Source organism: Sceloporus occidentalis, unplaced genomic scaffold (genome assembly GCF_023333645.1).
Source record: "Sceloporus occidentalis isolate IW3139 unplaced genomic scaffold, rSceOcc1.0.p SCAF_128, whole genome shotgun sequence".
Lineage (NCBI taxonomy): Eukaryota > Metazoa > Chordata > Lepidosauria > Squamata > Phrynosomatidae > Sceloporus > Sceloporus occidentalis.
In genome coordinates, this window is record NW_028317108.1 from 2,510,487 (window position 1) to 2,526,595 (window position 16,109).

The window sequence follows — 16,109 nt, forward strand, 5'->3', positions numbered from 1 at the left end:
TTTTTACCTTCAACATAATAGTTTGTGATGGAAATAATCAAGTATGAGATGCATAGCCAAGTAAGAAGTGCATTGCTAAACTGATCATCCTTGCAAGCAGATTATCCCAGATCATGGATGTAAAGTGCCTCAGCTGTTTGCCAACATTGCTCATACCGTGTTGACATGTTATTGTCGATTGTTACCTCTTCTCATGCAGGGTGCTTCCCGTCCTGCCGCTATCATGATGCGGACAGCAGTGATGACGGGTGCCAGTCTGACCCTAACAGCTGCTGTGGTGGCCCATGCCTATTATTTGAAGCATCAGTTCTATCCCACTGTGGTGTATCTGACCAAATCAAGTCCAAGCATGGCTGTGAGTAATCTAGTTAAATCTTGAGAAAGAGGTGCGAAGAATGGTCGGACATATTGGGATAATTTTGTGGTTAAAGGGACTGTTTAATATCACTGACATCAGCTGAGCACGTGCACTTCAATACGTATGATTGCTAAGAGATCCCTTTAAATTTATGCTATAGCCCTATGCAAATGCATTAAAGGGACTCTATATTCATCTATATGGGTTTTCGTGGTTTTTTTTTATTATTATAAACAACTGTTTTAATACTATTCAAAATGTTTTAAACATGAGAGGAGTGGAATCTAGTGGAGTATAATGTACGAGAGCACCTGGTACTGGTTTTATGTAAAGCGTCTTTACTACATGTTAACTTTCTTTTACGGCTTCCCCAGGTTCTCTACCTACAGGCGTTTGTCTTGGTTTTCTTGTTGGGAAAGTTCATGGGCAAAGTTTTCTTTGGTCAGCTAAGAGCAGCTGAAATGGAGGTAAGGAATAAGAAGAGACTCTGTCCAAATAAAGTTACTACAAAAATAGGCACAGGGGCTATTGTGACGACCTACGTACATTCATTAGTGTTATTTGATGTTGCAAACAGTGATTGTATACTTTCATAGTTATTGTTTGACATGACTGATCTCATTTTGCGTGACTTGTACAGCACATTTACATTTCGTCTCTGATTGGAGATGGCCGACGAGATCCATGCTTTCAACAGCCAAAATGTTTTAAGCATATACTATGTCACTTTTCTTAGCTGAAAGATTATTCTAAACACAGTTATAGTAACAGCAACTGACACCGTTATTATATGCTTGCGTCTGTTTTGTATATGCCTGAATGTGGATTGTGGATTATGGCTGAAGTCTGTACTGTGAATGCTGTCCCATTTATCCTTTTCTTTAAATTTCTCCATCCCCTCTGTGCCCAAACTTTCTCCCTCTCAGCACCTCCTGGAACGGTCCTGGTATGCTGTCACAGAAACATGTCTGGCATTTACAGTGTTTCGAGATGACTTCAGCCCCCGTTTTGTGGCTCTTTTTACCCTTCTGTTGTTCCTCAAATGTTTTCACTGGCTGGCAGAGGACCGTGTTGACTTTGTGAGTAATCTACTTTTCCTTTTCAAGTAAAAGATATTCACAGATCTGGGTATAGATACACATATAGATCACACATCACATTACCACTCTATAGACAAGGTGGATAAACCTGGTGTATTAATAGTGATTGTTGGCTTGGATTCTCCTGTGATGAAGACCTTTTTTCTGTTTGTTGTAGGTTCAGGGACTTGAATCACAGATAAATCTTCACTGTTTCACCTGTGACTTATGTGTATAATTCACTTATCCAGTCAGAGCTTTTCAGTTTCAAATGTAATGAGTACGAATGTTACGAGTACTGCTTTACCCATAAATTAGCTCTGCTCATATACCTTTTGTAGCAACTGAGAATGACATGCTGTATGTTTCTAAAACTACACACATTTAGGAGCTATGCACAAAGATGTCCTCATTCTGCCTGTTATATTACAGATGGAACGCAGTCCGAATATTTCCTGGCTGTTTCACTTCCGTATCCTTGGTAAGTACTGGATATATGCACTATTGTATTTGGCCCTGAATAATATGTATTTAAGTCAGACTTGACTTCAAATGACTTCAGTGTTTGAATCATGCTAAAGAAACTCAATAAAGCTCACCCTTCATAATACATAGTAAAGTCAGGAAATTGAAACCAAAGACTTTAGAGGTGAACTAAACTGTACGCTTGCAAGCAGAGCCTACTTTACCTAATGTGTTGGTTGTTCTTAGTCTATCAATTCTATATATATTTACTGTAAGAACTATATAAATAAGTTAATAATGATTACTACCTCTGAAGTCAGAGTGTGTTCAGCACTGCACTTCAACCGATCTTCTTTTTTTTTTTATTTTTTTTTTTGGCGTGATTTCTTTTAGTCAAATCCACTAAACCTTTTCTATCCTAATATAGATTAACCTCAATAGCTGTGGCTTGCACCTGTAATATGTCTTGTTGTCTGTTTTTTTGGTTTCACTTCCTCTACTGTCCTTGTTGGTTGTTTTGCATACAGCTGCACACACTAGCAAGAGACCCTGAGTCAGAACACGGAATAATTACCGGCAAACAATACCAAACTGATTCATTAAATAATTGTAAAACTTTAGCACTGTGTTTTGGCTATATCACATAGCACTCCGCTATATCAAGATGTTGCAAATTAAATTTAAATGAAACCTGGCACAGGGTAAAATCTGTAAACAAATCTGTAAAAATGGCAAACACTTCATACAGTTAACCCTGTCGGGTAGGCGCTCAGGACCAAAAAAGCTTGAGGGTCATGTAGTTGTCGATTCACCTCTTTGAAGGTTCCTTAATTATTGTGGGGGTTGGGTGTTCAATTAAAGTTAGTGTTTACTTCTTCCCTAGCCTTTGCCTGTTCTTTAGTACTTGATTTCCTTCTACTTTTTCATCCTCCAGCTCTGATGCTGCTCTTGGGTGTGCTGGATGTCTTCTTTGTCTCTCATGCATATCACAGCCTTGTCACCAGAGGGGCTTCTGTGCAGCTAGTCTTCGGGTTTGAGGTGAGATATTTATTTGTTATGGTATATCTATAAAGGACTGAAATTCTTAGCACTTAAGGGTTTTTTTTGTAAACTCTGCTCAGTTCCTCTACTATCCTGCATTTCCTTTGAGCTGTTTTGCTATCTCCCTTCAGCTGTTTTTTCTTTCTTATGTCACAATTTTCTTTTTCTTTCCTAGTATGCAATTCTCATGACCATGATCCTCACGGTCTTTATAAAATATGTCCTTCACTCTGTGGATCTGCAAAGTGAGAACCCGTGGGATAACAAAGCTGTGTACATGCTGTACACTGAGCTATTAACAGGTGAGTGTCCACCATTTATAATTGGGCCCACGTGTGTTGATCCATACAACAGCATGATATGACATTTAGCCAGTTGAAGAATGAAAAGGTGTATATTTACAGACACAATGAATGGTCCACGCAGATATCAAAAAGAAAAGTGAAGAATACAGAATGTGTTTTATACTCATCTCTATCAATTGTGGGTTTTTTCTTCTTCAATCAATGATCACTGTACTGGTAGTATTTAGTTGGTGATCGTTAAACTTAATTGTTAAATTAAGTGTGTTCTTTGTCAAGAATTTAGGGGGAAAATACCCTTATTGTGTGTATATGTATGTGTGTGTGTGTGTATATATATATATATATATATATATATGTGTGTGTGTATATATATTACACTGTATATGAAAATCACAAGGGAATAAACATCACATATTTTTGAAGGCTTGATTAACAAGTTTAACTGTTAAAATTGATTCAATAGCTAAATTGATAGGAAAGAGTAGTGATTGAATGTGTGTTCCCTCTCTTTACTGCAGGGTTTATAAAAGTCTTGCTGTACATGGCTTTTATGACAATTATGGTGAAAGTTCACACATTCCCACTTTTTGCTATTCGTCCTATGTACTTGGCAATGAGGTAAGAGAACTAAAGCTTATACTTTTAGAGTTATACTGCTGTAACATTAAATGTGCTTGGTTTGGTTTCAAAGGCATGAGACTGGGTTCTCTTTATCATACTGCGTTGTTCAAAACGTTTAGTCTCCTTTATTAATGATTGCAAAGTTGAGCTCGGTATACTTAATTTTTAGTAATGCCAACCTAAAACAGCATATATGTATTTGAATGTTTCCTTATGCAAATATGAAGGCTGTCTTAACTGTTCACATAATTCGTACAATGTGAGATTTTTTGGTAGTTTCTAGCTGCTTTTTTAAGAGTGATGTGAGGGCATGGCAGAAGTTTCCACACAAATCAAGTAGCAAAAAGCAAGCTTTTTTTTTTTTTTTTTTTTTGCTTCTGTGGTAAATCAACAATGTTTGGGCTAGATCAACTGAGTGAAAACAAATATAAAGTAGTTGCAATCTATTATGACATTTTGTCTGAGTAAGGTTTTATTTTTGTCTTATTACTGTAGGTTTTAGTTTAGGGTTGCAACTAACTATTATTTTCATAATCTATTAGTTGGCCGATCGTTTTTTCGATTTATCGGATAAAAAAATAAATGTACATTTTTTTCGTTTATTTAAAATAATTTAATGAACAAACTGGATGTTAAAAACAAACAGCAAAATAAAAAGAAAAAAACTTTAAAAATGCATTTCTTGTTTTTATTTCCCAACCTCCCCCCTCCTCCCCAATTATACACATTTGAGCCCAGGCTTGTCACACTGCCTCCCAGATATGCCTTATACCCCCCTGATATGCTCTGATATGCCTAATACCCCGTATAACACTCTGCCCCCCAGATTTACCCCCGTGCTCCATACTCCATGGTGTCTGGTAGGGGTACCCGGTGAGCATCTGCGCGTTGCGGGTAGACAAACCTCGGCAACTGCCGGCACTTTCACTGGAGCTTCTATGACTGAGCACGGGAAGGTTATGTGACGCCGGTGCTCCATCATAGAAGCCCTAGTGGAAGTGCCAGCAGTAGCGGAGTTTGTCTGTGCGCATCGCGCAGATGCCCACCGGCTGCCAGAGAGGAAGATCCAGGTCCCCTGCAGCACTGCGGCGGATCCTTCTTCGCAGGTACTTCTGTCGGGGCTTCTATGGTGGAGCACTGGAAAGGGCATGTAACGCTGGTGTGCCATCACAGAAGCCCCGGCGGAAGTGGAGGAAAGTAGCGGAGGATGTCTGCGCACATAGCACAGACGCCCACCGGCTGTCGGAGAGAAGGATCCAGGTCTCCTGCAGCGCTGCGGGGGATCTGGATCTTAGTGCATTTGCACTAAAAACCCTCATCTTTTATATTCGATAAAATGATCAATTTTATTGATTTAGTTGCAGCCCTATTTTAGTTCCCTTTTAACACCGTTGAAGTCCACCCTATACCGATATAATTAAATGCTGCTTTAGTGTGACCGATCAATCCTGCTCTTTGATACCTCTTAGGATTGACTGCAGAGGGCCACCTTTCAATATTAAATGGTGAAAGTAGTAAAATACATCTGTCCTTTCAATGTATGTAAATAATGAAAATCTGGCTGCCTGGAGTATTAACACTGCCCTATATCTTTCCTGTTTTTCTCCCACAGGCAGTTTAAGAAGGCGGTAACGGACGCTATCATGTCCAGAAGAGCGATAAGAAATATGAACACGCTGTGAGTAAAAGCAGTAAAGAAGGGAAGAAGTCAGTAGTAGAAAATCTGGGGTATGGGAAGGCAAGATAGTATATAATACTGGAGTGTAGTGGCAATGTTATAGACAGCATTACCGTGTTATATATTATTATTAGAATCGCTGTATCTTTGGGTTTAGTTCTTAACTCTGCCAGCCCCCCCAAAAAAGAGAACTAGTACAATACCTGACATCAGTGTTTCATTGGCTATTAGTTCATCCAGTCGCACCACTCCTATGAGTTTATAAATTAGTACAAGAGGCTGGATGATTGGTCTCTGGGGGCTTATTATAAATTAAGTTGGTTTTTTTCTTTCTCGTGTTTGCTTGCAGATACCCAGATGCCACGATAGAAGAACTCCAGGCCATGGACAATGTGTGTATCATCTGTAGAGAGGAGATGGTAACTGGAGCCAAGAGACTGCCATGCAATCATATATTTCACACCAGGTCTGTCTCTCTAGGATAACCATTTACAAATACTCTCAATTCCAACTGTTATTGTAAAGTGATGGGGTATTTGAGTTTTTTTGGTTTTTTTTACTCCTGCATATAACATGTAGCACAATGTCCTTCAACCTAAGGTTTGACAAGGAAGTTGTGTGTATCGTGGGCTGATGGAAAAGAATGTCTATAACATCTGCATGATGGCACATTGGAAAGATGTCTTTCTTTTTGTTGGATGGCCTATCTACGGATAGATAAATCCCAGAAACATCTATGGCTTCATAGTAACTTTTCATGTCTGTCTTAATCCATAATATAATTCTAATAGTTTTTTGTTTTTTTTTAAGACATCTTAATTTAACTGCTTGTTTAGCACGTAATCATGGCTTTACACATTTTGTGCTAATATAAAAATAACATAGGCAAAATGTCGGCATCTTTTTAAATTAAAAATATATATAAATATCTCTCTCTCTCTATCTATCACACACTTTGTGCTATTATGTATAGTATATGTGTATTTATAATACATATAGAACATGAGGAAATATTGGCCAGCTACTTTAGTTAGTGACCTAGCACATGTAGAGATTAATATTAAAACTCAAACTCACAGGAACTCTTGGTGAATACACAGGATGTACAGTGTGTCTCGACTTTCGGAATTGAGTTGGAAGAATGAGGAAATGGCGCTTATAGCCAACTTTAATATTGATTTTTAAACCATTGAGTTATCCCAGTCAAAAATGTGTGCTTATCCATTCACTTTTGATCAACAGTGCTGCATAAAGACAAGAAAAAATTAAATATTTTTGTTTTGTTGCAGAGGATGCATGGTTTAAATTCCTAGTTTGTAGCTATAAACCGTACATTGGCATTTTTAAAAAGTATCCCCCAATAGCATATAGGTTTAATCTGTATTGATGATTTGCTCACTTGTAGTACAGTTTCTACCTCTGTTCTTTAGGCACTTAAATTTGTGTCATGGCAGAGACAGACTTTACATTATAGGCATTATAGAGTTTCTATGCTAAAAAAAACAACCCCAAAAAGGGGGGCCTTGTAAAGATACAATGTAGAATGCTTTGTAGAAGCAAATATATAAAATAGACAGGACTCGAGGGAAATTGAGTGTGAGTGAAGCATTGGCAGTAGTGAGCACAGTGCAGTTCAACCCTGACTTTTCCCACCGCTGTCCTGCAAAAAAATGGCACTATGGGGGAAATCGGTTTTGTATCTTAATAGTCTTACAGTACCCATGAAGACAATAAGCTCTGAATCACTTCTTGCAACAAGGTGACATGAAAAGAAGTATCATGCTAGCAGTATGGGCATTGTGATAGAAGGAATGTTTGTGTCTGTGACTCCTTTAAAAAGATGGAATATATGTACAAAACTGGGTGGAAATGACTTCCCACACCTATAACCTGCTAGAGAGCTGTACTTCCAATGAACAATCTCTCCTTTTCCTTAGCTGCCTGCGCTCCTGGTTCCAGAGACAACAGACTTGCCCCACATGTCGCATGGATGTGCTCAGGGCTTCCCTCCCAACTCAACCCCAGACACCTGCTGACCAGCCTGATCCAGCCCAGCAGAACCAAGCCCCACCTCAAACCACCCCTATTATCCCTCCACAACCCAACTGTAAGTCAGCCATTTGATATTTTGATAAATATATACCGTATTTTCGGGTATACTTACTTACCGAGCCGGAATCTCTAGGGGAGGGGCGAGCGGAGAAGCCGCCTCCCCTGGGCCGGTCTTCAGGGCCGTGCCGAGGTAGCTGCAAGATCGTGATCTCCCCAACTAGCCCTGATCAGTGGGCGCCCGATGAGCAGGGCTGGTTGGGGAGATCAACGACCTCCCTCTAACTAGCCCAGCAGGGAGCTCGAGGTCTGGCAGGGTTAGGATACAGATCCCCCGCAGCGGTGCAGGGGACCTGCATCCTACTCTCTGATGCGCTTAGACAGCCTCTCCTGCCGGCACGTCTGCTCGGTGTGCTTTAACAATCTCCCTTGCCGGGAATTCCCACGGGGGGAGTCCCGGCAAGGGAGATTGTTAAAGCACATCATGCAGACGTTCCGGCAGCAGAGGTTGTTTTACGCTCGCCGGTGAACATCTGCGCGGTAAGCTTTAACAATCCTCCTTACCAGTGCAGAATGGTATACAACTTTCGGTGCCGGAAGTTGTATACCGTTCTGCGTAGAATAGATGTCCCCTGCCGGCCCCGCAAGTCACCTGGGACTCCGGGAGTCTGCACTGGTAAGTCTAGGGGAGGGGGGCACATCTCGGGGGGGGGGGGACACAGCGTGGCAGCATATCTGGGGGGGCACAGAGTGGCAGCATATCTCGGGGGGGCACACAGAGTGGCAGTGCGTGTGTAAAGGCAGGGGTGTGTGGTGAGGGCAGTGTATAAATGTGTATGTATGGACAGGCGTATGTTAAGGGCAGTGTATGTGTATATATGTGTGTTGGTAAGCTGGTGTGTACGTATGTTAGGGAGAGCTGACCCATCCAATCCAAGCAGGCTTTGTATACAACAACCAGCCAATCACCGGTAAGGTACAGTGCTTGCCGTGATTGGCTGGTTGTTGTATACTGGGTAGAGGGGTAGTCTTATACGGCTAGTATAGCCCAAACTCTATATTTTAACTGCAAAAGTTGGGGGTCGTCTTATACGCCCTGTCTTATACGCCCCGTTGTCTTATACACCGGAAAATCGGGTAATATACACACTCTAGATGTAAACTGTGTAATTTGATCAATGCTTTTATTATGCAAAACTATCAAGGCCAGAAGCATTCAGGCAAGTATCCTTTGATCCATACACATGGAATCTTTAAAACGCATAGCTTTATTGGGCCAACTTTCAAAAAGATGTAACGATGAAAGCTTATAAGACTACATCTTTTCACATGTTGGTCAATCAAATGGTATATCCTTTTTGACTAAAGATTTCTTATATAGGGCCAATATATTAATTTCCCTTTTTCAAATGCACGCACATTGTGTGGTAGCACATTTTATGCTTTTCTTAACACTTGTAACTTGTTTGTTTGTTTTTTCCTTATACCACTTGTAACCAAATAATTGTTGTTGTTTTTTTTTTCCCTCAAAAACGGATCTTAAGCTTTTGTTTCACTTTTTCGCCTATAATGTCTTCTGGCTTTTGTATTTAGACAATGAATGTGCATGTTTCACTTTCAGTTCCTCCTGGGTTGCTTCCTCCTTTTCCACCTGGTATGTTTCCTCTGTGGCCTCCTCTGGGTCCCTTCCCACCTATTCCTGGTGCTGCTGGACCAAATCCCTTGGAAGAGGCCAATGCAGGATCTTCCTCTGGTAAGATCCATCGTTGTAATTTACACTTAACCCCAAAATGAGTATATAGAACCAGGGGACAGAAATATCCACGTAACTTGTTTGCCATTTTTAAATCGGGATATAATATAATGTGGACTGCCTCAGGATGAGATAAAGTGCAAAAAATATAAATTCACTGAGATGGATCGTACTCCCTATGAAAGTTGTTTTTGAATTATTACCATACAGTATGTTGTATGTGATCCTTATTTGTTTTAATGTGTCCTACGCTCACTGGTGAATGGGGCTTTGAAAAATATGCTACAAAGCCCAGGTCACTCTGGGAAACTTTAAAATGTTTCCAAACAGATATCCTATTTTCGATACAATTATCTATATTTTATTTATTTATTGTAAATTAGCACAAATATTTCAGACTGGAAAGTTTGGATAAATGTTTTTGCATATTTACTTACGCCCGTGTTTCAGAGAAATGGTCACAATGAAAAGAAAAAAATATATAAATATAAATATATATATATATTATATAATTTTCTTTCTTGAATGTCGCGAATATGTGTTGATGAAAGAAGGGCTACCATTCTACTGATATCTATTTTGTGTCTCTCAGCTGCTTCAAGACCTGCTGACAGCAACGATTCAGGTGGTACAGAGTCATCAGCTGGACCATCTCTGCCAGGAATTCCTTTCCCACCTCCCTTTCTGGGAATGCCAATGTTCCCTCCGTTTGGTACGTTCTGGGGTCCTGTTTATTGAGCTTGGGAATAGGAAGAGTAAATTTGATGCTCTGTTTAGTTAACTTTATTACACCCTCTGTTCAATCATCTGTTTTTAACAGGTTTGCCACCAATGCCCATGCCACCTGCTGGTTTTGCAGGTCTTACAGAGGAGGAGCTGAGGGCTATGGAGGGACACGAAAGACAGAACCTGGAAGCCAGATTGCAGTGCTTACAAAACATCCACACACTATTGGATGCCGCAATGTTACAAATAAACCAGTACTTAACTGTGTTGGCCACCATTGGGTGAGTGCATACTGTGAATAATGAATCAACTAACGTGTGTATGTATGTATGTATATGTATATATATATATATATATATATATATATATATATAATTTAATAAACTAATAAACAACTGACAGTTTAAGAATAACATTAAAATTAGAAACCTAGAAAAGTACTCATTACTGTGTGTTAATAGTCTTCGCATATCTGGCCTGGGCATCTGACCTGCAGATAGCATTGCTAGTTTTCATGGCCGCAGTGCACATACAGCTGTAACACTGCCAAATGCATTCCTAACCATTCATCTACTCATACAAAATCATGCTGTAACCCAGGATTTTAAAGCTTTAATGCAGGTGTAGGAGACATCCATGAAACACAGCTGTACCAGTTCTGCTTGTTGGAGAGGGGTTCCTATGATGTCATGTTGTGTCTCTGCCAAGCACCTGCATTCTTGCTGTGGCATAACAAGTAAAAACTGCTGTGTATAGATCCAACTCCTGGACACACAAATTGGCTCTGTTTAGGGGCAGTTAGTGTGTCCGCAATTCATCATGGCTTAGTTTGTCAATCTCTGCTGTAACATGAACGTAGCTCATACTATTTGTGTGTGTTTGTTTTGTTTTCCACTTATATTCCCCTTGTTCTCCTTTTTTGCCTTTCCCACAGGGTCCCTCGCACTTCCATTCCTACAACACAGTCTCCATCAGCCTCCTCAGATCCTGCTCCTGTTTCCCCTGAAAGACTCTCCCCAGATACTACTTCAAGAGAGTATCCTGAACCTACCATCCACCCAGGTATAGAATGATTACATAATCTTTTTTTTTACTTATTTATTAATCCGGACAAGATGGAACAATGCAATACTGTAGATGGGAATCTCCATTGTTCCAAGTAGCCTTCTGAAAAGAGTGAATATTAAAGTGCTGTAAGTTTTAAGAGTTTAGGTGGTCGGTCATTGTTTAAATACTACTGTTAGGAAGAGTTGAAATACCCTGGGGTGTCTAGTCTTCAAAAATGTATGGTTTGGGGTAATTTGCATTGGTCGGCTTTAAAGAATACCTGAAATAGCACATGGGGAAGAATTGCCAGATTTGGAACAAAATGGTTTTGAAATAGCAAAACGCTATTTATACTTATTGCCCCATAACATGCAGAAAAAAAAAAGAAAAAAAACATAAAACCATTGGGTATTTCTAAACACAGAACAAATAGTACCGTATTTGCTCGATTATAAGACGAGGTTTTTTCCAGAGCAAATGCTCTGAAAAATACCCCTCGTCTTATAATCAGGGTCGTCTTATAATCAGACCTCAAATAGGTCTGATTATGAGACTAAGCTCCAGATCCCCCGCAGCGATGCAGAGGACCTGGATCCTCCTGTGTTAATCCTCCCCCCCCCCCCCCAACTTACCGGTGCTTCTGAGTCCCCGGTGCTTAGTCCGGGCTGCGTGTAGAGCTCTACGCGATACAATCGCGTAGAGCTCTACACGCTTCCTGGACTAAGCACTGGGGACCCAGATGCAGGGGACCTGGATCCTCCTGTGTTAACCCCCGACCCAATTTACCGGTGCATCTGAGTCCCCGGTGCTTAGTCCGGGCTGCGTGTAGAGCTCTACGCGATTGTATCGTGTAGAGCTCTACGCTCTACACGATACAATCGCGTAGAGCTCTAAACGCTGCCCGGACTAAGCACCGGGGACTCAGAAGCACCGGTAAGTTGGAGGGGGGGGGGCATAACACAGGAGGATGCAGGGGACCTGCATCCTCCTGTGTTATGCCCCCTCCAACGTACCGGTGCTTCTGAGTCCCCGGTGCTTAGAGCTCTACGCGATTCGCGTGGAGCTCTACATGCTGCCCGGACTAAGCACCTGGGGCTCAGATGCAGGGGACCTGGACCCTCCTGTGTTATGCGCCCCCCCCCAACTCAGAAGCACCGGTAAGTTTGGAGGAGGGAGGGGGAGTGTTAAATGTGGGTTTGAGGCATTTCTGGAGGCAGAGTGCTCTGTGAAATGCCTTTTAACCCCTTTAATGCCACTCTGCCTCCTGAAATGCCTTAAACCTCCCTATATGCCACTCTTCCCCATAATATGCCTTTTAACCCTCTAAGTGCCAGAGTGGCATATAGGGTTAAAAGGCATATCATGGGGCACAGTGGCATATAGGGTTAAAAGGCATATTATGGGGCACTGTGGCATTTAGAGGGTTAAAAGGCATATCATGGGGCACAGTGGCATATAGGGGGTATAAGGCACTTCTGGGGCAGATGTGCATAACTGGGGGACAGGTTGGAAAATAGAAGGAAATAAAACCAAAATATTTTTCTCAAGCATAGCTTTTATTAAAAAAAGTGTTTAAATGAATTAACATTTACTGGTAAAACTTTTTTCCTATAGGGTCGTCTTATATTCAGGCTTTTTCTTTTTTTCCTAAATTAATATTAAGATTTGGGGGGTCGTCTTATAATCAGGGTCGTCTTATAATCGAGCAAATACGGTAAAATCTATTTAGCAGGTTTTTTCATTAGCATTTATAGATGAGTAAAAGTCAGTCTTTTTTCAAAAATTTTCACCATATTTCATACTTTTTCTACTATATGATGCACTCAAAATAACATAAGAAGAAAGCCCTTCTTGTCCTGAAAAAACAATAAATAACTTGCATGGGTTCAGTAAATGGGAAAGAATAAAACTACAGCTAAACACGAGCAGCGCAGAAATGTTAAAACCATTGTCACGAAGGGTACAAAAAATAAAATTTTGCCATTGTCACGAATGGGTTAAATATATACAATATATTTTATATTTCTGGTTTACTTCATATTTGGATATAGCTCCACATATTATTAAATATATTTTGCATGTTTCTGTGGTTTCAAATAAAAGCCCTATTTATTCGGAAAAGGGGATGTATTATTTGCATGGGTACGTCAAACCAGCAAGAGGGGAATCTTAATTAAACCCGCATATCTTAAAAATGGCAAAAAAAACACGCTTGTTTGGGTACTAAAAACCCTGGTAGTGGGGAGGTTAAATACAAAACATGTTATGTTTCAGTGATTTTTTGTTTGTTTTAATTAATTGTTGCACAGTTTCTTCAGAGCCTGAGAGTCCCGAGACATTCAGTGTGGATGAGGAGAATTCAACAGAAGAACCAGATACCGCAGAGTTACGAAGACGCAGGCTTCAGAAACTGGAAACTGGGCTGACTGAATCTCACTAAAGCTTAAATTCATCCTGTTTCTTGGATTACAGCTTTTTTTCCTGAACTGGATAAGGAAATTGTGTGTCTGGAAAAGAAAATGAGGCTTTAGTTGAACTTCACTAAGGGCCCGGAAAATGCTGAGCTGGACTTACATAAATATATATTTTTAAGCACATGGGAAGGGCCATATGTGGGCAAATGCTCATTATTTGAGAAAGGACTACTGGCCTCATTAAATTTGTTGGACTTTCAGAAAAATTAAAGATTGGGTTTTCTCTTGTCTTATTTATGGGTTATTCTATAGTTATTCTTGGGTGATTTTCTTTTTTTTATTGATTAATTTAATAGGTCTTTAGGGGTCAAATTCTATTCAAGTAAAGTTTTATCAGATGGAAAGTAAGTGTTACCCGTAGACTAAAATGCTTAATGAAACAGTCAACCCAATTTTTTAATACTGAAAAATTAAAACAGATTTTATTGATTTGGCATTCCATGTTTCTATAAAACATTTATTTATTTAAAACTCCAAACAGAAATTTTCATTATTGCATTTTCTGAAGTTAGCCTGAGCGGAGCTGGCTGGGATATATTAGTTAATCCAATTTCAAGTGGTAATGTGCATGTTAATATTTTTCCTTAACAACAGTTGATCTATTTGACCTTTTATGTGTTAATGAGGTAAGTACTTAGAAACGATGCTTCTATCGAAATCACTTCTATGGAACTGAGGTCATGCAAATCTTTTTCTTAAAAATAAATTGCCCCTGTAAATTGTGATACAATATGCATTATTCACCACTGAAAATGCCTGGGGAAAGAGCATATTGACTATGTAGATCAGATCATTTCAACTTTTTCATGGAAAATGTCACCCAGGACTCGTATAACCCTTAGGCTTTTGTATAAGGGAAGCCAAGCAAAAACATCAGATTAAAAATGTTTTGTTCTTGTTTTTTCACAAAAACTATTTTCTTTTTTTTAAATCCTTCAGGGCTGGGTGTTTCTCCCCCTGCTAAAAGTCTAGAGCCATTTTTTTTTTTTTTTTTTTTTATCATGTTGACCCACACAAACTAAATACTATTTGTTTGTTTCTTCAGGATACGCAGTACCTTTTTAGAAAGCATAGGAATATATATAACCTAACACTTATTAATGCTGCTGTACCTAAAAACAAACTGTTTTGTAGAGATCTTATTATTATTATTATTATCTTTTATTTATATAGCGCCAACAGTTTACTCAGCGCTTAATACAATACATAAATTCAAGGGATATGACAAGACAAGAATTGACAGACTAAGACAAACCGATACATTTGGTGGAGAGAGCCCTGCTCGCAAGCTTACAATCTAGATCTTCTACACAACAGGTGCCACTGCTGAACTATAACACAGTTTATGTTTGGCAATCTTTTCGGATTACGGTAGTACCACACACACGTTTTATGTCTGGTTTATGGTTTTTGAGTAGAGAAGAGTCTGGTTTTATGATTTTCCATTTCTAATGGGAGTGGTAAAGGGTAATATGCATGCCTGGGAACGCTCTCATTTTGGCCAGAGACTCTGGGAGAAGTGCTGCTTCTCCAGGTCACCGGCAGAAAACTCCGTACTGACACCACTCCACGCTCATTTCCCCCCTTAAACTGCAGCATGCCCCGTGACGTCAGCGGGACTTGTTGCTCGCATTCTGCAAGGTTGGGCTCTAGATAGCCGCAGCCGTAAAGTTCCCAGGTATGGTAACGTGATGCATTTTTTTTTTTTAGGTTTTGTTTGATGTGGAAAATGGATAACGATCCTCTTGAGGAGCTCTCATATCTAGTAAATACCATTAATGTCATGGTGACATCACTGCCTCCCTAAAAAAAAATTTAAACTTTTGCCATTCATTTTCTTATCTCCCCTGTACTGATCTGTAAGAAGGCTTTACAAAGCCCCACGTTACTGAGCACAGTACTCCACCAGCAGGCCCTCCTGGGTCTCTACTCTTTCTGGTGGGTGTCCACGCTGGTGGGTCATCACTCTGTTACACCCTATACCTTTTACCTTGCATGAAGCTTTTCCTTATTGATGCTTTTACAACCATTGGTCCAGTCACTCGTGCCTGCAAAGAAATTTAGGAGTGCTTTAACACATATTGATAGCTCAGTTACAGCCACTTACGCTTGAGAAAATAACCTGAGGCAAATTATTTTTTTAGATGAGTAGCAGGGGGTAACAAATAATGAATGGAAAGAAACATATATGATCTTTAGAAAAAAAAAATTAAAGCGCCGGTTCCTGTCCTAAAGCTAAGAAAATGTGTTTGTTGACACTGCAACCACAGAGCTGAGATTAACAGCAGTGGGTGGCAGAGCCAGTATTATTTTATTGTTTAATTATCCAGAATTTCTGTCCCTTGTCCTCATGCAACCGTGGCAAGTACTACCTGCATCGTTCAGTCCGGAATGCGATGGTAAATAAGACTGACCGATAACACCCCAATAAAGACATTGCAAAACTGTTCCAAATGCTTGTATCCTTAAATGTAAGGCAACCTTTTGACATTAAGTGGATGAAATTGGTCTTC

General features: G+C 40.0%; 1 protein-coding gene across 1 annotated transcript; it reads left to right on the top strand.

Annotated features, from left to right (window-relative positions):
- The first annotated feature begins 223 nt into the window (after positions 1-223).
- Positions 224-13,562, top strand: LOC149281748 (E3 ubiquitin-protein ligase synoviolin B-like). Its single transcript, XM_089499047.1, has 15 exons — positions 224-355; positions 733-825; positions 1,285-1,437; positions 1,870-1,918; positions 2,837-2,940; positions 3,119-3,245; positions 3,767-3,866; positions 5,482-5,547; positions 5,897-6,013; positions 7,485-7,654; positions 9,218-9,364; positions 9,942-10,061; positions 10,170-10,356; positions 11,010-11,137; positions 13,432-13,562. The coding sequence occupies exons 1-15, from the start codon at positions 224-226 to the stop codon at positions 13,560-13,562; spliced, it is 1,824 nt and encodes a 607-aa protein (XP_089355173.1).
- Positions 13,563-16,109: the final 2,547 nt, after the last annotated feature.

Bases quoted from the DNA above. Each gene is read 5' to 3' on its own strand.
- LOC149281748 (XM_089499047.1), top strand. From the start codon at position 224: ATGATGCGGACAGCAGTGATGACGGGTGCCAGTCTGACCCTAACAGCT. The intron at 7,655-9,217 runs GTAAGTCAGCCA...TTTCACTTTCAG, and splicing joins TATCCCTCCACAACCCAACT to TTCCTCCTGGGTTGCTTCCT. The intron at 10,357-11,009 runs GTGAGTGCATAC...CCTTTCCCACAG, and splicing joins ACTGTGTTGGCCACCATTGG to GGTCCCTCGCACTTCCATTC.